General features: G+C 53.1%; 10 protein-coding genes across 10 annotated transcripts; 4 read left to right on the top strand and 6 right to left on the bottom strand.

The window, feature by feature from the left end:
* Positions 1–1,272: 1,272 nt before the first annotated feature.
* On the top strand, positions 1,273–1,563 carry CPAR01_06648 (uncharacterized protein; the record flags this gene model as incomplete). The annotated part of the gene is made up of 1 exon (XM_060490920.1): positions 1,273–1,563. One exon carries the CDS (start codon positions 1,273–1,275, stop codon positions 1,561–1,563), a length of 291 nt encoding a protein of 96 aa, XP_060349794.1.
* Positions 1,564–4,494: 2,931 nt separating this feature from the next.
* On the bottom strand, positions 4,495–5,694 carry CPAR01_06647 (HhH-GPD superfamily base excision DNA repair protein; the record flags this gene model as incomplete). The annotated part of the gene is made up of 1 exon (XM_060490919.1): positions 4,495–5,694. One exon carries the CDS (start codon positions 5,692–5,694, stop codon positions 4,495–4,497), a length of 1,200 nt encoding a protein of 399 aa, XP_060349793.1.
* A 1,277-nt stretch (positions 5,695–6,971) lies between these two features.
* On the bottom strand, positions 6,972–7,709 carry CPAR01_06646 (uncharacterized protein; the record flags this gene model as incomplete). The annotated part of the gene is made up of 1 exon (XM_060490918.1): positions 6,972–7,709. The coding sequence occupies one exon, from the start codon at positions 7,707–7,709 to the stop codon at positions 6,972–6,974; it is 738 nt and encodes a 245-aa protein (XP_060349792.1).
* A 2,160-nt stretch (positions 7,710–9,869) lies between these two features.
* On the top strand, positions 9,870–11,344 carry CPAR01_06645 (uncharacterized protein; the record flags this gene model as incomplete). Its single annotated transcript, XM_060490917.1, has 5 exons — positions 9,870–10,042; positions 10,146–10,774; positions 10,828–10,956; positions 11,011–11,145; positions 11,196–11,344. 5 exons carry the CDS (start codon positions 9,870–9,872, stop codon positions 11,342–11,344), a joined length of 1,215 nt encoding a protein of 404 aa, XP_060349791.1.
* A 19-nt stretch (positions 11,345–11,363) lies between these two features.
* CPAR01_06644 (uncharacterized protein) lies at positions 11,364–11,807 on the bottom strand (the record flags this gene model as incomplete). The annotated part of the gene is made up of 2 exons (XM_060490916.1): positions 11,364–11,596; positions 11,627–11,807. The coding sequence occupies 2 exons, from the start codon at positions 11,805–11,807 to the stop codon at positions 11,364–11,366; spliced, it is 414 nt and encodes a 137-aa protein (XP_060349790.1).
* Positions 11,808–14,697: 2,890 nt separating this feature from the next.
* Positions 14,698–15,237, bottom strand: CPAR01_06643 (ubiquinol-cytochrome C reductase complex 14kD subunit; the record flags this gene model as incomplete). The annotated part of the gene is made up of 3 exons (XM_060490915.1): positions 14,698–14,796; positions 14,855–15,017; positions 15,113–15,237. 3 exons carry the CDS (start codon positions 15,235–15,237, stop codon positions 14,698–14,700), a joined length of 387 nt encoding a protein of 128 aa, XP_060349789.1.
* Positions 15,238–16,831: 1,594 nt separating this feature from the next.
* Positions 16,832–18,222, top strand: CPAR01_06642 (uncharacterized protein; the record flags this gene model as incomplete). The annotated part of the gene is made up of 2 exons (XM_060490914.1): positions 16,832–17,369; positions 17,432–18,222. The coding sequence occupies 2 exons, from the start codon at positions 16,832–16,834 to the stop codon at positions 18,220–18,222; spliced, it is 1,329 nt and encodes a 442-aa protein (XP_060349788.1).
* A 719-nt stretch (positions 18,223–18,941) lies between these two features.
* On the bottom strand, positions 18,942–19,331 carry CPAR01_06641 (uncharacterized protein; the record flags this gene model as incomplete). Its single annotated transcript, XM_060490913.1, has 2 exons — positions 18,942–19,077; positions 19,312–19,331. 2 exons carry the CDS (start codon positions 19,329–19,331, stop codon positions 18,942–18,944), a joined length of 156 nt encoding a protein of 51 aa, XP_060349787.1.
* Positions 19,332–20,448: 1,117 nt separating this feature from the next.
* Positions 20,449–22,317, bottom strand: CPAR01_06640 (uncharacterized protein; the record flags this gene model as incomplete). Its single annotated transcript, XM_060490912.1, has 1 exon — positions 20,449–22,317. The coding sequence occupies one exon, from the start codon at positions 22,315–22,317 to the stop codon at positions 20,449–20,451; it is 1,869 nt and encodes a 622-aa protein (XP_060349786.1).
* Positions 22,318–23,825: 1,508 nt separating this feature from the next.
* Positions 23,826–24,731, top strand: CPAR01_06639 (AhpC/TSA family protein; the record flags this gene model as incomplete). The annotated part of the gene is made up of 2 exons (XM_060490911.1): positions 23,826–24,186; positions 24,271–24,731. The coding sequence occupies 2 exons, from the start codon at positions 23,826–23,828 to the stop codon at positions 24,729–24,731; spliced, it is 822 nt and encodes a 273-aa protein (XP_060349785.1).
* Between the last annotated feature and the right edge of the window lie 154 nt (positions 24,732–24,885).

Genomic DNA, 24,885 nt, shown 5'->3' with positions numbered 1-24,885 from the left:
GTGTTATACGTTTATCTGATCATTTGTCTGTCTGTTTAATCTGTCATGGCTGCAGCAGTCAGTGGGCTGCGTCTTTGGCAGGAATTCTGGGAGGATTTCCTCCAGTATTCTGAGCAACAAAAGTCCGTGTTTTTTCTCGCCATTTACAGACACGCCTCCCGGCCCCCTTTTTCCGCCAGAGTTTATCTGCCGGTCCCGAAGCCTGAGCCTCCTTCCTCTCACAAGGTACCAAGGTAGAAAAATCTCTGGAGCCTCTGCATGGGGGGATCTGCTATCAAGACTTTTCTTTCCTTCCTTGACGCATCAGGATGGAGCAAATGGCCGTAGCAAATATTGAATGGCTTATAATCTGATTAGAGTGATGATGGAATCGCAATGGACACAAAAGCCGGCCGCCATGGCATCAAGTTTCTGCAAATAACCCTGCTTCCACCGGTCTGGCGAGATTTGAAGGTCTTGGTTTCTGGCCTAGCTCCGCCCATCGGGAACCACTTTGGAGCAATCCATCTCCCTCTTTGCACTAGTACAGGGGCAAGGGGCAGAGATGAAGAGTGGGTACCAATTGTACTGTTTAGGTGGGTCTCTTCAGGAAAGGGGGGGTGTTCCTTGTGAAGAAGATACGTACACACACAACACACACAATACTGCGTACACACAATTCTCTCCGTCTTCCAAAGAGGCACGGCCAGAGCGAATAATCACCACACACACACACTCTCATACACTTTGACACACCAACATACCTTATGCAGACACACAGCTTCCCGTCAGTCAGACACCTCAGTTGACAACAGTCAGCGAGAACCTTACATCTGTCTCCTCTAGAAAGGCAATTCGACTGCCTATACGGAGTACTTGCGAGAGCTGACGTCTCTGCTGATATGTAGGACGAACATGCGGATGCGCAGTCAAACATGAATCGCCAGACTCTCGCCCCTACGAAATCCCTCAAGCACAGAGGCGAGCACAGAGGCATTCCTCGTCCAATTCGTTCATTGCCCAAGGACATGATTGATCCGACTTTCCATTCTCTCTGTCACGCCTCGACCGAAAATTCTGTCCGAAAGTCAATGCGCTAGGCCAGCCGATGCGAAACCTTCCACTTATTGTGTGGTCTCTGGACCATTTTCGACACGAGCGCTCACATTTTTACATCATCGAGTGCCTAGGCACGAACACCTATTACCTATGCAAAATAAGTAGTTGGTAATGGCAGCACAACCACACTAAAGCAACAAGCACAAGCAAAACAAACAACAACACGCAGCAGTCATGAATGATCATCCGCCTCGCCTCGTCTCGCCTCCCCGTGCCTCCACAGATCATGTCTGTACCTTACATAAGTTGCTGCACTTGGCCCTGCGCAGTAAGGTCAGGCCTCCCAAAATGGAGATGGATGGACATGGGAATGGCCGACGGATTCTCCCACTCTACAGTTATCCCGCACAAGGCCCTGCCAAGGTCAGACGCGAGAACCAGCCCCAGTATCCACTGACCGAGACTCTGAGACTTTGCACCGCGGATGCTGGAAAGCCTGAACCACCACGACCACCTCGCAGATAGTGACCACCCACCACCAATCTACTGCTGTGTTGATAGCGCCTGAGGCCCAGTTGGCAGTGAGGCTCCAGCCGGGACTTCCTTTCTCTCGCAAAAGTGTCACAACTCAAGGACTCCCAATCCACAATTGGCCCTCCTTCCGCCACCAATCAACACCCACCGTCTCGAGCCAGGCTTCTTCTGGCAATCAATCTGCGGTCCGACCTTTTTTGTTCACACACCCACGACACCCAGTCCGTATTGGTACCGATGGGTGCCGCCAACAACCCGCTGCCCAAAAGCTCCTGCTCGAATCATCGAGGCCTTGCTCAGCTGGCATCGAATCCCCATCGTTGATCGCCTCCATCCCAGAGAAAAACCATCGCAAATGGTGCCAAGTTTGTACCAGGTACATTACCCAGCACGCCACTACCGGCTGCCGCGAACAAGAAAGAAAAAAAACCGCAGGCTATGTCGGCCATCCACCCACAAATTGTTTCATCTCCCTGAGCGGCACAATGTTTTGATTTACAGATCCATCAGTTCAGGACTGCTGGCACCGCCAGGAGCCGCTGCAGTCAATGACGCAGTTGCTCGGCCATCCGAATGATTGTGGGCACGGCCATGGCCTGGACTCGACAAAAACTGTGACGAGGCTCGGGAAGAAGCAAGTTTAAAGCACGTTAATAACTTCGGCTCAAACATAGTGTACAGAGTACGGATGGCCACTCGCAGGCAGATATCAAATCATGCCTGGCTCGCGAGTCGCCCAGGCCTTCACTTCAGGCTTTGCACGGCGGCCTCGGTCAGGACTGCAACCCACAGACAAGAAGTTGGCAGTGCATATAGCGCGACGCGTTCAACAAGAGCTTGGCTGTGTCATTGGTCGCTGCCATTCGTCGACGGCTCAACACTGACGGCAGCAGAATGCGGGCATACGGGGGCTTGCTGTGGTCCATCTGCAATCATCGGCTCTGTCAGTTAATCCTATCCGCAGTGTTGCTGCAGCAGTACGATGGTGGATGAGACGGAGTCGATACCCGGAACCAACCACGGCGATGGCACGACATTTCACAGTCGTGTCGCGTCGCTAGCCATTTCGACGTCTACTTACACTAACGCTAAGGCCCTTCCAAGAATACGCCAACACTGTTCTACGAAACCAGCGAGCCCGAACTTGCAAATGGCGGCTGAGCGCTGACGACTATTTGCCTCCCACTGGTCCATTCTCGGCTGGGTTGTTCAGCGGCCCGCGACAGCACACTCAGCCGCGACTGGTCGGAACTGAAGCTGCCTCCAAGGTTATGTTCTGCCACGATGCCGCACCGAGACAATGAGTCAAATTGGTATACGGATACAGGCACACATGTACAAATCAATATACGAATACTCGATGGCATGCTTGCTGTCTTTTTGCCCCAACCACCAGTGCCTGTCTCGCTCCCCCGAGATTTGCCATCTCTGTGTTCAATGCAGTCTGATGATCAGCCGATAGAAATCCACCAGAAATAGGAGGTCGGAATGGCAATACGGATACAAGCGATAAACGAAAGAACTAGCAACGCAGCAAGATTACATCGCTGCTACGCACCATATTACCACATGCCAGTCTTCATTTTCGATATCTCTTGCTGCATCTTGTTCCCGGACGGCTCGCGCGTCCCATCCTACGCTAGTGACACACCCGTCACCCCCGGCTTGTCCGCGCTCATCCTAGCTTCATAATCTCTCAGGCTTGCAGGGGGGATACCCAAGACTGCCAGGTTTTCCAATGGCTCTGCCAGCTGCTGTGGCTGCCGTTTCTGAAAACCGTCAACGGCACGAACGGCGCTGGCCAAACAGAGTGCTTCCGAAGCACAAAGAGTGCAACGACCGATCTTCCATCGCGGCTGATCTATGTCACGGGTGGCCGTATGCCGCACAACGGAAATCTGGGACAGGCATCTGGACTCAGACGGCTGCTTGGTATTACTCTGTATATCGCCTTGTGATGTCACTCGCAGCTTCCAACGCAAAGTCCTAGACTCTACAGTCTTAATTTCTGTCGTAGGGCCTCGAGCACGAGCGTCATGTGTTACTCTTCACTTTGTAACGCGGATAATACCTGACGCTCTTCAGCTGGTCAGGTTCTAGACTTTTAGTAACAACATGTTCATCCTGCGACAAGACTTCAAACATCGACATCCTTGGCTGACGCACGTTCAACCCCCATTTCACAGTCACGATGGCCGAGACGGAGCATCCGCGTGGAGAAAGCTTTCCCGTTCCTGCCACAAACCGCTTTCGTTCTGCCTTAACACGGCCCGGGGCAGCTGCAAGCTGCCGTAGGCCTCCCGTCGGGTTTCGGTGTCGCTGTCGTTGTCGCAGACCCGTCATTTGCTTGTGGCACTCAGGGCCGGTGCGTCCAGTCAACTCGCAACGCCTCGCAACTCCAAACACAAATGGAAAGCTGCGCCGCTTTCCCTCTGAGGCTGAACGTTGGGATCGTCCGCGCGCCGTACTCTTGGGGGGCAGGCAAAACCCTGAAAGTGCAAGTCTAATTCTGACTGACGCACAAGGCTGTCAAGCCTGAAAGCTTGATCGATGTGCGGCATTGGGGGTAATCCTAAATGGTCCTGAGTAGTTGAGGGATGACGTGGGTAGGTTCGTCGTGATCTATCCCGCAGTCCGCTTGACCATTACTAAGAGATTGAAGATAATTTTGTTTCCACTGCCGAGAGCGTTCGTTGGGGAAGTTTGGCTACGTTCTCGTCTGGTTCTGGCCCTTCTGGGTGTGCGGCAGAATCGATATCTCGTATCGCCGGGGATTTCGTATCCTTCCCGGACACCCCACATGCCTCATTGGTGATGTCTGCAATTTCGCGATATTCGAGATGGGGACTCTGAATATCGCAAGAGTGGGCATGTTTTCCGAGAGAGAAAAGGCTATTTCCTGTGTAATACGTAACCCGACTACTACTCCAGTGTGCTTATATCAGTCTCCTCGACCCTCCACATATACCACATGAACACACTACGATACGGCGCAAAAGGGCTCGCCATCTCTGTCATGTCCTTCTCCGACATGTACTTCCACTTGCCGCCGCCCTTGGCCTTGAGCTTGGCCACGTCCCGCCCGACAAAGGCCGCCATGCCCCTCTGTACGCCCAGATCGCCCAGCGAGAACACGTCCATCCTCTTGAGGCCGAAGCACGCAAACATCTCAACCGACCACAAGCCCAGGCCCCGGACGGCGATGAGCTTGTCCCGCACCTCTTCGTAGGGGGCCTCCGCCAGCATCTGGGCGCTCAGCTCCCCCGACGCAAATTTCTCGGCCAGGCCCTTGATGTACTCGGCTTTCCGCTGTGAGAGGCCGGCGGTGCGGAGGTTCTCGATCGAGCGGGCAGCTACCTCTGACGGCTGGGGAAACTTGTTGGAGGAAGACCCGGACTCGGTCGACTCAGCGGCTTCGATTTTGATTTCGGGTTCTTCATCTGTTGTGAAAAGAGCGACGAACTTGTTCTTGATGGATCGTGCCGCGGCGCCCGAGACCTGCTGGGAGATGATGCCGCTGCAGAGACTCTCAAAGGGGTCCACTTTTTCGGCGAGGCCTTCGGGTGAGAAGACGCGGCAGTAGTTTTTCTCAATGAGGGGCTTCATGCGTTCGTCGACCTCGATGAGATGGCGGCATGCTTCCTCGAGGATGTTGTCCGTGGTTGTTCTTTTCGCACTCCCGCCTGCTCCTGGAACACTACTCGTCGGTGCCTTGGAAGGCGATGCGGCCTCGGCGGACCGAGACGCGATCACCCTCGACGTCTCGGGTGAGATGACGGGCGCGTTGGTAAGTTTCGGGTCAGCGAGCCGGCTAATAGCCTTGGACTTGGGCTTCTTTACGGTGCCGTTGACGCGTTCGGCGATGAGGCCGACGGCGCTCGGGGTGGGTGTCATTGGCGGAGGCGGAACGGGTGTCACCGGGTCGGCCTTGGAGCTCCGTTTTCTCGGCGGTGTGACCGGGTCCGAGGACGGAGCTGAATCTATAGGTGCGGGTTCTGCCAGGACCTTTCTCTTCCGGCCTTTTGGCGCCGTGGACGCTGCGGAAGGCGCTATGATTGTGGGAGGCGGCGGAATCTTGATGTCCGTTTGGGCGCTCAGTCGCGCTGATCGCCGGGACGCCATTGTTCGTGATGTCTTTTCTGTTGACGACTTCGATGATGGAGAGTGACTTCGTATGTTCTCAGGTGATATTTGAGTGATGTGAGTTGTTGTCCGGCTGCCGTGGGTGAAGTGCGAGCCGCTCAAGGTGAATATCGAGTGATGTCGTAAACGTACAAATCCCCGTGCAGCAAAAACGGAGCTCACAGAAAGACGGATGAAATGAACCCTCATTCAGACGCCATTGGCTTTCAAAAAAGTGATTATTGAATTCTCTAGTCGACGTAGAGTCGAAACCTGGGTATCGAATATGTTGTTCACTTGGTTGCAGCAGCAGTACGTCGCAGTTGCATCGGTAGCAATGTCGTTGGCATTCACGGCAACAACGAGGTTCGCCAGTGATTGAGGCTCCGGAGCCCCCAGTCGGCTGGCACCACTTAGTGCTTTGTCATCTTGAGTTTGGGGGCGCACGGGGACGACGATGAAGTGCTTCACTGCTTCTGGGAAAGAGAGCTTCCCGCTTGGATCGACATGCGCCTGCCTTTTGGAGAGAGCAGCTTACTCAGCCGAGGCTTGGTTTATCCCGTACGCAGTACTATATTATCATGGTCGGATGAACCGACTCGGTCAAGGTCAGATCCTGCGGCAGAGCACAGTCCCGTGAAGCTGGAGGCAGCCTGTGCCGGACGCTGATCGGATTGAATGATGCTCATCCGATATACCAGTGGCAACGCAGGTCTCTTGCCGTGTTGGCTGTGCGAACATGGGAATGACATGATGCCAGTGCTATGACGTGGTCCCGTTTTTACACCCGGGGTCGTATTCGTTATATACGAGTTGTAGCTTGGGCTGGTTTTGCTAACATATATCATGTGGCCAACGGTCGACGAGGACTATTTCATGTGTATACGAAATCGAATGCGAAATCCGGCTTTATGCCCTTCATCTACCAGACGAGGATAGGTAAATGACTGACAATCAGTCACCATGCTGCCTGGTGTGTGATAAATAGTAGCCCAGTTCCTTGCTTAAATGTAGGATGGAGAGCTCCCACAAGATGGCCGGTGACATGTTGCTATATTTAAGGGTGACAGATCACCGTCGAATCGATGATTCGATGGTGCTGTGTGCATAATTGGGCCGTCGCCCCCGGGAGTTGTGGACAGCATGCGGTGCACGCGACCAACGGCCTGACCAGGCGGGCGGGGAGTAGGACGATCAGCAAGACAGCATTCGAAGAGCAACATCTTTTGCATCCATTGGTTTCCCCTACCTCCTGTAAGCGCACCTTGTAAGCTGAATCAGGAGTTGACAAAATGCACACGCAACGGCGGAACTGTGGGGGGATAGGATCCATCGTCTATGCCCGTGATGATGCCGGATGACGACGACTGTTGCTCCATCTGATCCATGGCCGGCACGCGGCCTGGGCCTTTGGAAGGCCGGAGGGGAAAAGCATTGTCCCTTTCGCTGCCCGTGAGGAGACAGTCGCGGAGCGGAACAAACGAAAAGAGAGGGGAGAGAGGGACGCTGGAGACGAAATCTAGAAAGTTTGCTGTGCATTGGCGGTCGGAGAGTTGAACAGCTGGAAATATCTCCATTTTTCTGTCTTCCGGGTGTGACAATCGCGTGCGTGCGTGAGTGGGATAGTGGATGTGGCGGGTTGGAGATTGACAGCGATCCCTGCCTTTCCCTTCCCCCCCCCCCCTCTCTGTCAAGTCTCCATCCATCTCTCGATTCTCGCCGTCTTCCCGTGCCATGCTTTTCCTAAGACTTTTCAGGGGGTAGTGGGTTGGCTGGAATGGCCTAGCTTGTTGTTTTGACGAAGAATTATCTTGGGCCGATTCGTCTCTGTTTCTCGCGAATCCTAGCATACAGTAGTACAGCTGCAAGAAGAGCTTGAACTTTCTTGTTGCGGGTAATAGGAATTGAGCGTGCCATGTGAGTGTGGTGTGCAGCGTGCCACGGTCAATAATAACGGTTGGACGAATCGAGATGCGGATAGCGGTTCTAGCCCAGGCATTCGCACAGGCCAGCATCGGGGAGTCGCTACCTGCGTTGGTATGTGGTGCCGTAACATCGGATATTGGGCAAAGCAAGGGTGGAGCTGCGTGCCATCGGCGCCATCTATCAGTAAAATAACATTAGAAACTGAGGAAGTGAGGTCTTGAACGACGGGGGAGAGAGCCGTAAGCCATCGTCTATCGGGCCTAGGGTTCGTAGCGCCGTTGAACCGACAGAGTGACAGCAGTCGAACAAAAGAAGTAGTTCGCTGTCAGGCTTCCGGGCCAGTTCGAGGACGTCTAGCTTCTTAGGCCTCGGTAGACGAGCGAGTTCTTGACATTGGGTGCTTTCTGTACTCAGTCCGGTTAGCGATTCTACAGCCTCCCATTTGCACCAAGAACGCCGGGGAGGGTATGGTGGTTTCTCTACCGCGTGAGGACACCACACTGTTGTCGTTAGGTGTTCCGTGCTTGGGGATGCGGCCGGGCACCCTGGAGAACACTGGGGTAGGCCTGCAAGTTTTTCTGCTCTCCGAGAGATAACCTGTCCCTTGGCGAGCGGTTGTGTCATTCAGCTGATTTCCCGCTGGCTACTCAGGCTCCCGCTCCTTCATGCTGAAGTCTAAAGTCTGAATTCGATGGCAGGCCACAAGCCGCAAGCATCCGGGATTCTAGGTTGACTTGCTGACAGATGAACGGTAGAAAGGGGGCGCGTGCTTCCCACGAAGCCCCCGTGTGTTAATCCTGGAAAGATGAGCGGGGAGACACGTTGTGGAATTGAATTGCAGTTATGAGGTCCTGGGAAATGGACGGGAGAATAGTATCCGTAGGACAAGGAGAGAAACAGAGAGACCAGAGAAAAGGGCGAAGTACCTTCAGGTTGCGGCACAGTGTCTCCTGAGTCCAGAAGCGCTTGGCAGCTCCGGCAATCTCGCGTGCTGAGGGCTGTCGGTACAAGACGATACCTCTGCTAACCTGATTAAACTTTTTGAGGCTTTGCCATTGGCTCATTCTTCGTATTCTGCTGCTGTCGAGCCGCGGGTTGCAGCTGCTTTTGCACCTGTTCCAAGGTCAGCCAAAGTACCTACCTCAATGGGCAGGCAGACAAGTATTACTTTATAGAACAGTCATGATACGGGTGCTAAGGTAAGGGTCCAGCAGGCAAAGTTGGCGGGTTCCGTGGTTCAGGCCAATGTGTTCTCTCCTCTCTGTCTTTCTCACTCGCCTACCGCGGATTGAGGCAATAAGCTGTGGTCTGTACGCTTGAATTCGGAGAGTAAGGTGTGAGAGGTGGTGAGGTACTTGTTGTAATCTCCAAGTTGAGTGTGCCTGCCCTCCATCTCCCGCGTACTTGCATGTACCCTGCCTCCCTCCAACCCAAGCCTGCCTGCGCCTGCCTTGCCTCGACGTGCCTTAGCCTATACCATCCAAGCCTGCCACACCAGTCGCTCTTCCTCCCGGTCGACCCTTTTTTTTTCGGGGCCCTTTCAGCATTGGCGTGGCTCCTTTCTCAATTCCTTCCCCTTCCTGCTGGGCTTACCCGAACGTCCCTCGCTTTTGGTCTTCTTGCCCTCGACAAAACTTCTGGCCGAATTCATCTCGCATTCCCTTTGAGGACCTCAACAAGGTTGGAAGAGCACCAAAGTACACCTTTGCACACCCGCCTTGAGAGCGCGAACTGCATCGCACTGCATACCACCTTATCCTTCAACGGGATCCCTGATACTGAGTCGCCCTGCTACCTATCTCTGGACCTCTCAACCCTTATCAACTCAATCGACGACCTTTTGGCTTTCGTCAGCCTTGGCCCACCCCCTTCTGGAGACTGTGTGCTGCAAACAGTGCTGTCTATCGGACGACACGAAACTGCCCAATCAGTTAACCTCCTGCTTTTGTCTGCCTCAGCAATTCGATTGTCGACTCGGACTTGTCTTGGGGAGGCTTGTGCTACTTCGTCTTTTGTTTGCGCGACATCACCGACCGTTGGCCGCCCTTAAGCGATACTTGCAGCTCCTACCTGGCGCAACGACAGCGACGATAAGTCAACAGCTACGACCTCTAGAGGACACTCTCACGTCTGCAATTCTGCGACTGTGGACACTCGTCGTGCCGGGGTACCTATCGGTCACTTTCTTCTTTCTATAAAGACGTGTTTTTCGGGTGGTGTCAAAGACCACCCTTTCATTCTCAGGAGCCATGCTTCTTCCTAAAGGCGGAATCAACTGGAAGTCCGCCCAGGCAAGACTACCTCCCACCAGAGCAGTATGGTCTTTCTTGACTAGAACGCGCTTTCTTCTTCTTGTTGCCCTGACCGGCACCATTCTGCTATTATGGCGCGGTATTCGCTCGTCAGCTTCGGAAATGCAGAGGTAAGTTTTCACCTACGTAGCCATTCTCCCTCCTTAAGGGGCGCGATATTTTCCTGCGATGCGCCGCGAAAATAATGGCTTGCTAACTTGCGACTTTGCGCAGCTTCTACTGCTGGGGCCCCGCGAAACCCCCCATGGAGATGTCGCTCAATGAGCAAGCTTCGTGGGCCGGCCACCTTCAAACCCCCGTCATCTTCAACCACCACGAGCCCCTGGAGATCAACCATACCTCCATCATCCACGTCGACCTCAACCCTATCAAGTCCACGCGCAAAGCCGTTACCAACGAGGAGCGCGTTCTGATTCTCACGCCTCTCAAGGATGCTGCTCCGTACCTGTCAAAGTACTTTGAGCTGATTGCCGAGCTGACGTACCCTCACCACCTGATCGATCTCGCCTTCCTTGTCGGTGACTCCAAGGACGATACCCTCGCCGTTCTCGCTTCCGAGCTGGACCGCATCCAGCGCCGTCCTGACAAGATCCCCTTCAACAGCGCCATGGTTGTCGAGAAAGACTTTGGTTTCGAGCTTAGCCAGAGCGTTGAGGAACGCCACTCGTTCAAGGCCCAGGGTCCCCGACGAAAGGCCATGGGCAAGGCTCGCAACTACCTCCTTTCTGCTGCCATGAAGCCCGAGCACTCTTGGATCTACTGGCGTGACGTGGATATCGTCGACAGCCCCAAGAAGATTCTGGAAGATTTCATTGCCCACGATACCGACATCCTCGTGCCGAGTAAGTGCATATTCCGTATGGCCACGACATGGAAAATGCTGACGATATGGCAGACATTTGGTTCCACCGCTACCGCGATGGCCGTGACATCGAGGGTCGCTTTGACTACAACTCTTGGGTTGAGTCTGACAAGGGCCGTAGACTGTCAGCTAGCTTGGACAAGGACGTCGTCCTCGCCGAAGGTAAGGGATGCTGCTCCTAGTACCTGTAAGCGGGTGCTAACCACAAGCCACTAGGTTACAAGGAGTACGATACCGGACGCAGATACATGGCCAAGGAGGGCGACTGGCGCAACAATAAGGATGATGAGCTCGACCTCGATGGTATTGGTGGCGTCAACATTCTCGTAAAGGGAGATGTCCACAGATCAGGTTTGTTCACCTTGTGCCTGAAATACCGAGCTTTTTTCTAATCTTTGCAGGAATCAACTTCCCGTGCTACGCCTTCGAGAACCAGGCCGAGACAGAGGGCTTTGCCAAGATGGCCAAGCGCGCTGGTTACCGAGTCGTCGGTCTGCCCAACTACGTCGTATGGCACATTGACACTGAGGAGAAGCCCGGAAACGCATGATCCCATCAAGGATGCGTTTTTAGCCTAATTCCTTTCGATTGTACGACGATTTTTTCCGACTTGGTCCGCGGAATGCGGCTGGCGGAGCACAGCACTGTATGACCACGTAACGATACACACACATGGTACTTGGGAGCGTTTCACGAGGAGGCATTTCCGGATACTGGTCCCAAGCTTCTTGGCCCACGAATGATGGGTGGGAGGCCAAAGTGTTGGTAAATGCCCCGGCTGCTCTGGTAACCACGAGCTCGACTTTGCGCCACATATATATCCGACGACAACCTGACCTTTCTTTGGCTCGACGTCGACTACTTGAATGAGCTGGCCATGAAACGCAAGACGGACGGAGAGAAGAGGGATGCTCCTTTGGCGACTCATACCGCATGAAAGGATGCCTCGCTGTAATAATAGACTTGGTTACATCACCCGTTAGCATAGGAGGGGGAAAGGTAACGCCCAACATAGGAAGGGGAGCCCCCTATTCGGCCTCGGACTTTGGTATGTGGTGACGAAAGCAGCACTTTATCGAGAGAAGAATTGCTTGTTGAAGTTTCCTCTCGACGAATGAGTGTGATAGCTAGGGTATGAGGAAACTATGGAGTTCAAAGAGGCGTAATTTATACATTTTGATTTGTCCCGAAACTACTCTCTATCGTCTGTCGTGCTGTGAACTCGTTCCCTTGGTCTATAGTCTGATGGCGGCTGGCCAGGGCCATAGACTGAGTTCAGTCGACTGTATATCATTCAGAACCTTGTTGGACACAGGGCTGCGGTTGGCCTAGCCTCTCCGTCTATACGATAACTACGCACCTGTGTCCTAGCTTATCTCACTCTCACTCTCACTCTCAGATCAGCGCGCCGTGCCATGGCTTAGGGCAAGCAGGAGTACTCGTCAGGCCAAGGCCTTGACTGATGCGTGAAAAGTCTTGCAATAGCCGTCGTCCCTTTTCTCTTCTCGTGTTACTGGGCGGAGGGTGGGACCGGGGGAAGGGGAGGGAGGGGCGCTTATCTTGCCTCGTAGACGGGAAGACACTTTTCATCATGTCACTATTCTTTCCTAAAAGTAATACAGGGTTCTCGAGTTTGACGGAGCAATCTACGAATCAAATCCGAACAACGTTTGGCGCTCAATTGTAGTAGCCCCTCACCCGGACCTTTCCTTCCCATGAACGAGGTCCCTCGTTCCCTCTCAGGTGGTCATCTAGGTGACGGACTTACCTTGCCTTACCTTTCATGGCATCCAAGGTTATATATACCACCCCCAACGTCGCTCCTGTCACCCGCACATCAGCGTCCGTGTAGGTCGGCGGGTCAGGTCAAGCTATGTGCGAAGTGGTCGAGTGGTTCATAAAACAAATGCTCCAATGAGGTCAGAGTTTCTGGGTTGACTGAAGGGCGCGCTGTTTGGGTCTGGGTTGGGCGTGAATTATGAGTTTAGTGTTCCCACTCCTTCCTTTCTACATAATTCTATTTTTATTCGAATGGGGCTTTGGTGTAGCTTTTCTGTCCGGCCTGGAAGGAATCTCAAGGTGTCCTTTGCATGCAGCTTGGTGCAGTCGAGAACACGCGAGAAACCATGTCCACTTGCTTGGAAGATAATGTAGTCAGCTCCATAAGCCTCTTCATCTTGATGGTGTTCTTGCATTCGGCAATGGCCCTGTGTATTGTCGTTTCTAGCTGTACTGTTAGCTTATGACGAACACCAAGATGGAGACCGCCCGCAAATTGCCATTATTGAACTCGCTGGTGTCTGGTTTTCTTCCGTTGTCTTTGAATGGAGTGCTACTTTTGTTAAAGTCCAGCGGCGGTAGAGTTGAAGATACCTGGAAAGGGGCGCTTCGCCCTGGGAGCGTGGCCATACATTTATTGCTCTTTGGAGGCCATTGGACAGCCTCGGAGTGCCCATGCTTGCCTTCATACTTAGCCTATGAGGGTTCACGCAACAACCGAGGTATACTAGATCCGTAACAGGTCTTAGGGGGATAAGCTCACTGGCTATTGTCACTTTGCTCTAGCAATGAGCGGCAAGTTACGGAGTCTCGCCTTTAGTCGTCGGGAGTGAAGATTGTTTTGATGTGAAGTGATGTTGACCATATCTTGAATTGCCTTTGCATCCTCGGATCCTCTCTCAAGATATTCAACACTGGCGGAATTACGAATCTGCTGCAAGTGAGTAGGGAACCATGAATTCGTGAATTTTACTACTGTTGTGCAGTCTTTTTAGGCATGAGTGAGAAGAGTTACACGTCAGCCCTTCTCCTAAGATAGTTGCTCGTATAACAGAGGGGAATGCAAAGAATTGTAGCTAACTGGCAACGTGAGATCATCTTTCACTAATCCGTCTTGCGGGCGTATGCGTATCTGTTCGTAGTCACCCTTACTATTAAATATTCGCAGGAACGAAAGCTTGGTGCTCCACCTGATCTACCAAGAATCCAAATTGAGAACTGAATACTTTGTGGAAGGCGTTACGTAGCCAAGAAGCCCACCATGATTGCACCTCAATTCGTCAATAGCTGCACTGACGGGCAGTGCTACACCATCTCCTTATAATGATAGTCTTTACCTGTGGGTCGCCAGCGCAGTCCAGTAGTAAAGTCTTCTCGATACATGATCACTATGAGTTCACTGATTCAAGAAGTACGCCCCAGGATTCGATTGTATCTTCTTAAGTGCTGATGTAATGTTGATTCCGATTGTCGACCATATCTTTGCAACCTCATTGATAGCAAGGCACCGCCAACTGAATCTCGCAGATGATGTATCCGTATGCGAAAAGTGATTGCGATCAATTGACATGATAAATAGTTCAATGAACCTAGACTATAAAAAGATTGAGATGCGGGTTCCCATATAGCGACAGTTTTGAGGAAATTCGGCAGCGACAGCATCAGTGTATTCAACGACCTTCAACGCAGTAAGCCGTCAAAGAAAGTAGTTACTCATGATGTTGATGCACTGCAGTGGGTCTGTGGGTTGCGACCAGTGAGAGTGCGTACAATGTCAGCTAGCTTCCGCGAACCCGGGCCGGGGGGGGCAACCTTGAGAACATTGATATTCCAAGGCCAAAAAAAAGTGTCATCAATTGGTGCTATTCGAGCGCAGCGGAACCTGTAAGTGTAGCAGGGAGTTCCAATTGACGAGAAAGCAACCCCCTCCAAAGGTCTATACATAAGGTACACGAACCGCCTGGCCTTGGTTCTCTCTAAACTCGTTCGCCCCCCTGGTCTAAATTTCTGTCGCGCGCCCGGCCAGGCGGTTCCCCTTCGTCATACTTTACAGCATCGTGCGCGCGGCTCGCTCTCTCCGCCTCCTTTCAGTCCAAACGTGATCCCCCACCAGGAAGATGTAGTTTAGTGGTGCTTCTTCTGGACCTCCATGGTCTCAAAGGCCAGCCTCTCGGCCTCCTCAGCCTGGATCTGCTGGATGATGGGTCCGAGGTAGGGGTAGTCCTATAGTCGAGGGTCAGTCCTCATGTGTCTCTTCGATTCAATCGTCCGGGATGCGCACCTCCTCGGGCTTGGTCCACTCGTTCTTGGGCAGGAGCTTGTGCTGGTAGGAGAGCTGGACGGCGCGGCGGATGCGGTAGACGCGGTCGTAGGACTCCTTGGGGGAGAGGCGCTTCAGGGCCTTCTGGACGATATCGGTCTCCTCCTCGATGAGGTCGTCGAATCTGCAGTCGAAGGAAAAATTGGCAATTAGTTTCTGTGTTGTCTTCCGGAGCCTCGGTGGCAATTGTTGTGGTCGGGTTGTCGAAGAGTTGCTTACCTCAAGCCGAGCTTGCGGTGGCCGGCAGCGTTGGCGTACCAGTTGGAGAAGGGGACGAAGATGCTCTTCAGGAAGGGGCGGGCAAGAATGCCGTCGGCGAGCTGCTTAGAAATGAGCGAAGTCATTGTGGCGGCTATGTGGTGCGTGGTGGGCGCGGAGAGGAGAGGTTTCGATATAATGCCGCGGAGTACGGTTTTGCGGATCGCCTGAGGTTGGGACTCTATGGGAAATTCGTGGAGCATCCCGGAGATGCGCAACGATTCGGGACGGATAGGTCATGTGATCATCCTTCAGATTCCGGCACGCGCCACATTAGGTGTGGCTCATGACTACAATGTGGCTGATGAGAAGACCCGGCAGCACGGACCACCCAGAGGCAGAGGTGCAGATTTCGTGATTGGATCCCGGGCCCGATGAGGTAATTGGAGCTACCAACGGGATGCCCGCCCACGATAGCACTGCAGACCCTGCTGCGAATGATTGGGAATTGCATTTCGTGGTGCTGGGCAAAGCCGCAGGGAACCGGCGGAGGTGGAGCTCCCCTTCGATGGTCTGGAAGCTTGAAACTTTTCATTCTGGGCTTTTTGGGATTGCGATTCAGAGACTTTGGACGTCGTCTGGGATGTCTTTTGGACACTTGGTGTCTCTTGTCTTTTTAATCGCAGCTCTTCTCACAAGGACATTGGCAACTGTTTGGAGCGAAATATACATCTTACCAGACTACATAGCTGCCAGTCATTAACGTGAGACAAACGACACTGCGTCATCTTCTGTTGCTGATCATCCAGGGCTGTAAACAAGAATTGGGAATATCGGCTGCTCCCGGGGTTTGAGCCAGCACCCGAGGGAAGCTTCCCGTCTTCCTCGGTGGTTTATTCGTAGTGGTACTCTTTGCTTAACGGCAGAAAAGCAACGGGCGCGTCATCGCACAGGTCCCTTCCTTCAGCAGCCCATTTCACCCGTGGACCTGCTCCGGCACATCTTATCCAGCGCTCCAACTGCTCCTTCCTCCCTCCCAGCCCACTAGATTGCGCCTGCCTCCACCTGTAAGAGTACCCTGAGCGTGGGGACCTCCTGCCAAAAAGACAGCCGATAGCTCGCATCATTTTGCTCTCGTGCTCCGTCCCGCTCCACCTCGGCGCTTTTTCGCAATATCCAATCTCCAACTTCCCCGACTGCGCTCTTACTGCGTACCGTACCGACTACCACCACCACCACCTCTCGTCCTGCTCCCCTTCTCCGCCGCCCGCCTCCTTTCTCACCCCTCACTTCCCGATCCCGTGTGCTTGGGAGCCTCCTTCTCGCCAGAACCGTTCTCGAATACCTGCCCTAGACAACTGTTCCCCGGCAAGGCCAATGGGCTGCGATAACCGCTAGTCGTTCAGTGTCACGGCGGCGTGGGAGCGTTCCCCGCATACCGGGACACTTGGGAAGGTCCAGCATCTATCCAACTACCAGACTGAGACGTACCTGACAGACACAAACGGAGAGACGGCCAAAGAGAAAAGACACCAAAGAAGCAGCACGAACGTCGAACAAATCACGACGAATACACCGAGAGAACCGGCTATAGTCTACCCGCGCTTTGCTTCGCATCCAGTTCTCCGAGAACCAGCACACATAGCGGGACATCGCCGCCTTTTCCTTGCTGATACCTTACCTAGCTTACGCCTAACCTCCGCACTTCTGAATCCCGATCATCCTCAACAGTGAGAGGGGATGTCTCACGACGAACAACCCGACGCTGAACGAGGCGCACCGCACCCCAACGACGAAGAATATGGGCCTTACCCGACCTCGACATATCCCAACTACAGCAGCTCGAGAGCGTACCCAGCCACAGCTCCTGCCCGCGCAGCGATAGCTGCTATTGAAGAGGCCGTTGCTGTCATGCCCACCAACGAGACGATTACTGCCTTTGAGCGGTGGGCAGCTGGCGCCTCCGACGCCCAGTTCAACGCCCTGTCCGGTGCTGTGGGAGGATTTACCTCGGGCGTTGTTACGTGCCCGCTCGACGTTATCAAGACCAAATTGCAGGCCCAGGGTGGCTTCAATCCGGTTGAGAAGGGAAGACATGTCGGACATGGCCCGAAGCTTTACAATGGACTGCTTGGCACCGCCCGTGTGATTTGGAAGGACGAGGGAATACGCGGCATGTATAGGGGACTCGGCCCGATAGTACTGGGTTATTTGCCCACCTGGGCTGTATGGTTTACCGTCTACAATAAGAGCAAGGACTGGTTGAAACACCGTCATGGTAAGTGGAAGTCTCTGTTATTGGGGCGTTGTGGGAGTCATGTTGGCTGACTCGAGATACAGACAACACGGTGTTGATCAACTTTTGGTCATCCATCATCGCTGGTGCCAGTAGCACTGTCGTCACGAATCCCATTTGGGTAATCAAGACTCGCTTGATGTCGCAAAGCGTTGCCCATGACCCGGGCAAGTATCATTCGCAGTTCCCGAGATCGGGCAACACACCAACTTCCAGACCGACAAATCACAGCTCATGGCACTACCGGTCAACAATCGATGCGGCACGCAAGATGTACACTTCCGAGGGCATCCTTTCCTTCTACTCTGGTCTCACGCCCGCCTTGCTGGGACTTACGCACGTGGCAGTGCAGTTCCCAGCATATGAGTATCTGAAAACTAGGTTCACTGGCCAGGGTATGGGAGAGCCGACTCAGGGCGATTCTCAAGAGTCGCAATGGATGGGAGTGCTGGGTGCTTCGATATTATCGAAGATCATGGCGAGCAGTGCCACATACCCTCACGAGGTGATCCGTACGAGACTGCAGACACAGAGAAAGCCCGTGGGAGGAGCCGAGTATCTACAGGGTCTGGGAATCAAAGTCCCTTTATCCGAGGACGGCAAACCACAGCAACCGTTATCACCAAAGTATCGCGGCGTGGTCAGCACCTTCCGGACGATCCTCAAAGAGGAGGGCTGGAGGGCCTTCTACGCTGGCATGGGCACTAACATGATGCGAGCGGTGCCGGCCGCGACAGTGACGATGCTGACATATGAGTTTGCGATGAAACATTTGAATCATGCGAGGAGCGAGGGCAAGAGGAAATTAGGAAGGGGTACACCTGCCGAGCCATGATCTGGTAGGGCAGAAGCCAGAGAGAGCGGTCTCATTTTGAAGAAGACAGAAGTGGAGAGAGAGAAACTTGTCAAGGCAATATGTGCGTTTTAGCAGTCTCGAGGGGAAAAGAGAAGATGTTGAGATTAGGAAATGGGGATGGGATTTTCCAGATACCCTTAACTTTGGTCGTCAGGTATAGACAAACTCGATTCAGGTCACGGAAACCTAGCAATAGTTCCCCTTTCTTTACTTGAGAGATGGCACCTTCGACCTATCCCTCCCTCATCTTCATCACATGCAAAGGATGGTTTTCTTTCCTAGTTCACAACCGATTTCGGACACCTATGGTAGTTCATAGTTGAGAAGCGGGGGGAGCATGGCATTGTTTATTCCTACCGACGGGAAGTAGGGCGGCTCACTCTTGTAGCATTACACTTGTTTGGCGCGGAGTATTCAAGGAGTTTGATACGAAAACACACTGAAGCCATGTTTGTGTTTTCACTCTCTTTTGGTATTGAGCAGTCTGCAGTTGCCAGAGTCAGAAATGTGGGCAGAGAAGGGAGGGGGTATAACTACATTAGAAAACCGTGAAACAAACTCCAAAAAAGAATAACGAAAATTAACCCGCGAAAGCCCTACTGCTTTCCTCCTTGCCATTGAACTAGCTTTTTGGTCTGCAACTCTTGATACAGAGGGCCAGTGATCGATCCTGTGGGAGATGTGGCCTTTCACTGTGTCTATCCGGTGAACTTGCCGCGCTGCGTTCGTTCAGCACAGCGCGGTTTTAGCGCCACGCTCACAACATCCAATGCATTGGGAACCTCAAGACGGGCTACCGTTGCCGGGTCCATGGCTCGGGCCGTGGGGATGTCTCTGCACAAACGTCAGTTTCTTCATCCCGAAGTTCCCACTGCTGTATAGCGCTTTCCAAGGGGGGATGGAAGATGGGTAGACGTACGGCCTGATCACGCGCCGAGCGGATTGATGAGCGGGTGTATCTGGTTCGATATTAGCTTTCACCTCACGATCCTTCTGAACAGCAGACATCCGGAGAAGACGTATCGTCATGTGAACCCTGAGACAGATGACCCCAAGTGTAAGACTTACGCGAAGAGGATACAGGCCATCGTGAAGGCGGCTAGAGGGGCCGTGATGGTCTATGGGGAAGGGGGGTGTTGTCAGTTCAGGAGGTTCTCATCATTTGGGGGGAAAATTCGTCTTTTTCTTAACCCCCTTACCTTTGGTGTCAGGTTTCCCTTCTTCATCTTATGAGCATCGCCCGACCGGAGGACGTATGTTATTGTGTGTTTTGGGATGCGGTGAGGTTTGAGGTTTCGCGAGGGTGAGAAGGGGTGTGTGTAAGTGAGGTGAGTGGGATCATGTATGAGATGTGGATGGGCTGATTGTGGTTAGAGGATTGGGGACTGGTGGGGGGTATGCATGTATCCGGGATAAATAAGTGATTATAGGCATATGAGGTTGGCTTTGCGCTGGAGGGCTTTTCGGACTAGGTTTCGTTCAGTTGTGTTCAGGGACAAGTTTTGTGATGACGGAACTTTGGCAGGGCAAGCGAGATATCTGTAGTCCCAAGAATGGTCATTTTTTCTAACGCGAACGCTCTTTCGTTGTTGAGAGACTGATAATTGATGTCTTGGCTAATCGGTGCTTGACTTACAACAACGTGCCGTTGTTGTTCTCCCAAACTATCTTACCTAAGTCAAAGGCATGTAAAGAGAGGTAATGGAGACAAAACACGATGAGACAGACATACGTAGTACGAGTAAATCTCTATGCCATTTGAATTGAGCTTTGAGTAGACAAACCTTTTCCATCGACTCAGTGTGATGGTGCAAGGATGCGAAGAAGTCAGAGAAAAGCGGCCTTCACATTAGCAACGCAATGAGAGTGGACCCACACGTGAAATCAACTAGATTTATTTTGTAGCGTCTGCCAAAAAGGATTAAAAAAGAAAGGATTAGCGGAGGAGAATCGTGTAGGTTATCCAAAGCCTGCAACACCAAGGGTTCTCCAAATACTCCAAAAGGTTAAGCCCGTGATAGCTTCACATGACAAGAGTGGGATTCGAACCCACGCCAATTACTTGACTAGCACCTGAAGCTAGCGCCTTAGACCGCTCGGCCATCTTGCCTTCGTGTTATTATTGAGATCCCAGGCTCGGGTAGAGTACATGTTAGATTCGTCGCGGGTCGTGGCGGGCGAATCACGCTTAACCGAGATATCTTGTTAATCGACAACGGCATCTGAGCTGTTCCCGGGAGATAGTTGAGGTTCCTTCTTGAACGAAACAATGACCTCGCAGGCGCCTTCGGCTGCGTCATGAGGAGCGATGCTGACTGTGACCTCTTCCTCCGTACCGTCAGACAGCCGGATGGTGCGCGAAGCCGGATTCGTGCTTGTCGCAAAGTACTCTATTGGGCATAGTTGTAATGCCGGCCGAGAAGGGTAAGTCTTGTATCCGCCTAGCACTATGTAAACCAACATACGTCGGGCAGTGTTGTACGAAGCTGATGTTTCATCCCACTCGCCAAGTTGGTCGATCATCCATCTACCCATTTCATCTTCTTCATAGTTCAGCAAAGCAGCCCAGCATTGGCGGGATCTAGATTTGAGGCCCTCGGTGATGGCGCAAATGAGGAGGACTTTTTCGCCCGAACGAAGACAGAAGTGCAGAAAACGAGCTTCCGTTCCGTTGCGAACTGCTTCCTGCTTGACTTTATCGAGAAATACTCGATTCAGGCGATCCCAGAGCGCACTAGGTTGTGCATGGAGAGTCTCGAATGGACCATCATTCAGGAGCTGGATATCGACAGAAACGAATATTGCGTTCTTCAACCTGGTACTCTGCATTTCCAAGGCCGCTTCGGAAGTCAAATGGCGTACTAGCTTAACAGGTTTGACTTTCTCATCGTACACCCACGATTTCAATACCTGTATCCCTGGCAGGCTTGGTGCTGAACGGCCTTGTAGGCTGTGAGACTGTGCGATTAAACTCCAGGGCTTATAACGCACAAACCCGGAGGATGTTTTGGCAATCATGACACCTATTAGAATGGAATTGCCGTCGTGGTAGCTTCTTGAAGACGTCGGCTTAGGTAAATCTGGGTTCAGAAAACTGCAATGTAGCGGTAGCACGTATCCTGCTTCATCCCGAGTGCTGGCATTGTCGCCGAAGCCATCTATGTACCAGAGCACGGTTTTGATTGAGAACTTCGTCCTGGTCACGCCAACTTCAAAGTCTTCGGACAGCGTCATGTTGTTGATCAGCTTCAGATTTGAGCATGCGATAAAGTCGGACGGTGACTTTGCAAGCAGTCCGCTGTATTCTTCTTGTCGCTCTGGATCTGTGACCGATGAGGCCCAGGCAAGTAGAGACAGATCGTTTGTTTCTTGCATAATCTCAGACTGCAGCCGGGCAAAGGCTTTCTCGCCTTCGCCGTACAGCAAAGGCATGTTGATATCAAAAATACCTAGTAGGCAATAGGCAGAGTCTTCGGTTCGAGTAGTCTGGCGTTTTGAGGCCCAAGACATGCGGGTTGCAACGGGGACCTTGAGTAGAGGAGCCTTGCCAATAAGGATGGCCTCGTCGATGCCTGTGATGGACGATAAGAAGGGCGACAAAGTATCCTTTGAACCAAGTAGCTGCCAGGACGCATTGTAAAAAGTGACGACCTTTGGCGCAATCAGCTCTTGAAGAGTCCAGCCCCGGGTGAACCACCGAGAAGCCCTCAAGTTTTCGAGTAATGTGGCCGAGCCAGCCAGGTCATTCACATCCGAGAGGTAGGCGAAACAGATCCATGACCGGTTGTACCAGCGGAACATTGAGTTGATAGCCTCGGATAGCTCAGCGCTGGATGCTTTGTCGATGCAGCAAGTGTCGACCCATACGTAACCCAAGTCGAGGGATTTGGCCACTCGGCATGTGTTGTAAATCTTGTGGTAACCGGACTTTCTCCATACATTGTCGTCTCTTTGGTTTTTGAGTTCCTGGAAGGACACTTCTTCGCTAGCCCAGGTATGAGAGAGGATAGCATAAGGAAAATCTGGCTCGATGAACTCCTCCAGCTGAAGGGTATCGACGTTGATGAGCCACATGGCCGGTACTTGCAGCCAGACAGATGTGGTTTCTCAGGGACTGCAACTAAAGGCGGATGGGCTCTGAGGAATGAAGTAAGAAGGCTAGTTTGGCTGCAAAAAGACGAGGGAATGGGTGTGCTCGCTGACGAGAGTAAGGTTTCTTTAGCAGAGCGGAGGGCAGATGAGATTTCGAAGAGATCGTTGCCTCACTTGAGACGGAGTTGAGTGAAAAGCCAGAACCAACGAATCAGAATTGCAGGTTACAGTTGGAAAGATGTTGGCATATGAGAAGGTGCATATGCGTGTTGGAAGGCGCCTACACAAGGCGTCCTACGCCAGGATCTGCTTCCGCCTGCCTCACACATCTTGGAGGAGGTATTGTTGGACCTGTATCCTCATCAGGTCGGTGATGGCATCTCGAACCACTGACTGCCACCGGAGCAAAGTTAGATGTAGCAAAGAGATTAAGAGGATGAACGCAAAGCACGGTGTGTAAGAGACAGAAGTGTCAATGACGGCTGGTTGCTCGGCAGGTGAGACAGCGTACTTAATCTCACATCGGTGACATCGGCTTTTAGGCCCAGCCATCTGGTGTTTCCCCCCACAGCAAGCCCGACGCCGGACGGGCACCAGAACGTGCGCTCCCTTGGAGGCTAGCTTCACTAAGACCGCCAGCTCGGGGTCGAGGAACGCACGGGCAATGGTCGAAAAGCTTACTGGGCGATGGACAGGGGTGCGAAGACGTTCTTCACTGTTGAGAATGAGGGAAATGGCAGATGGGAGGTTAAGAGAGGTCGGGCGGCAGGGAAACAGCCGAGAGCACGAAAGGCACGAACTGATGGACCTGCACCTCTTTCTTGCTCCATACTGAGTGCTGACCATGCTTGCTTGCTCTCGTTTGGGGGAACCCAGACAGCAGATTCCGAGCCAGCACTCTTCAAGGCAGAGCAACCATACAACGTTGACACGGCACCACCACCACCCCCCGTCGTCCGCCCATGCCCCCCCAGAAACAGCAACGGCTAATAGTACCGCTGCTCACGGCGACCCGAGCTTAATAATTAGGCTGAGCCAGACAGAAAGGAGAAACAGAAAGAGGAGGGAGGCTGGACGTGAGTGGGAAGGGAAGAGACACTGAACAGGGACAGACTGGGGGCGCCCGCACCAGCACCCGCGACGCACCGCACCGCACCGCCAAAATGCAGCAGCGCAACACGGCAGGACATCTGCATCGCATCAGCCCCCTGGTCCCGGCTGAAGCTCTGGCCATGGCCGCCTGTGATTGGCTCATCTCGAGGACGTCCTCTTCGACCTCCTGTTTACCTCTCAACTTCCCTCGATTCCCGTAAACCCCCTCCCATCTCTTGCAATTTCGCATTCTTTTCCCATCGCATCTGGATCGCATCACCAGCGCATCGCCGCTATTCAAGTCGCACACTCTCTGCGATCTTCCCATTGTATACCTCCATACGGATACCTGTACCCACCATACACAGCATATATCCCAGCTGAGTCTATATACCACCATGCCCGTCGAGCTTCGCAAGCGCAAGGCCCCCGAGCCTGCTCCGGCTCCGGCGCCCAAGAAGGCCTCGTCCAAGGTAGCCAAGGCGGCCGAGAAGGTCAAGGGCGCCGTCAAGGGCAAAGCCGAGAAGCCCGCCGAAAAGCCTGTTGAAAAAGTTGCCGAGAAGCCCGTTGAGAAGCCCGCCGCTGCCAATGGCTCTGGCAAGAAGGTCAAGGCGGTTAAGGGTGAGACAATCGACCTCGACGGCTTCGGCGGCGACATTGAGACCAACGATGGCGAGAAGACGACCCTAAAGGAGCTCGTCGACAAGAGCAAGGCCGGCGTCGTCCTCTTCACCTACCCGAAAGCCTCGACTCCCGGATGTGAGTGTGTCCCTGCACCGATGGATGCTTGGTAATACCTACCTCTTGCCTGAACAACCATGCTAACAAGCTTTTGTTATCCAGGCACCAAGCAAGCCTGCCTCTTCAGAGACTCGTACGAGCCCCTCACCAAGACGGGTTTCGCCATCTACGGCCTGTCTATGGACTCGCCCAAGGCCAACACCACCTTCAAGGAGAAGCAGAAGCTGCCTTACCCGCTGCTCTGCGACCCCAAGGCGACCCTGATTGCTGCCATTGGCCTGAAGAAGCCGCCCAAGAGCACCCAGCGCGGCGTCTTCGTCGTCGACAAGGCCGGCAAGGTCCTCATCGCTGAGCCCGGTAGCCCCGCGGGCACCGTTGACGTCGTCACGGCGCTTATTGAGAGCGGCGATGTCGACGGTGCCGAGGAGGCCGCGACTGAGGCCCCTGCCGCCGATGCCAAGGAGGAAGAGGAGGCGGCCAATGGAGAGGTCAAGGCTGATGAGGAGAAAAAGGAGGATGCTGCCGATGAGGCCGATAAGAAGGATGAGAAGAAGGACGAGTAATTATGTCATATTGCTGCAGTGTAAGTATAATTTCGTGACGGAAAATGCGTTTGCAATTGGAGGGCCTGAACAGCGCAAGGCAAGGCAGGGTTTTCTTGTATCCGTATAGTAGCTGGGAATTGATTGTCTGGCGTTGGGCGTGTGCATTGCCTTT

This window comes from Colletotrichum paranaense, assembly GCF_030867605.1.
Source record: "Colletotrichum paranaense strain IMI 384185 chromosome Unknown Scaffold_5.1, whole genome shotgun sequence".
Taxonomy (NCBI): domain Eukaryota; kingdom Fungi; phylum Ascomycota; class Sordariomycetes; order Glomerellales; family Glomerellaceae; genus Colletotrichum; species Colletotrichum paranaense.
The sequence above is the reverse complement of the archived record's forward strand: the minus strand, read 5'-3'. Positions and strand labels throughout refer to the sequence as shown.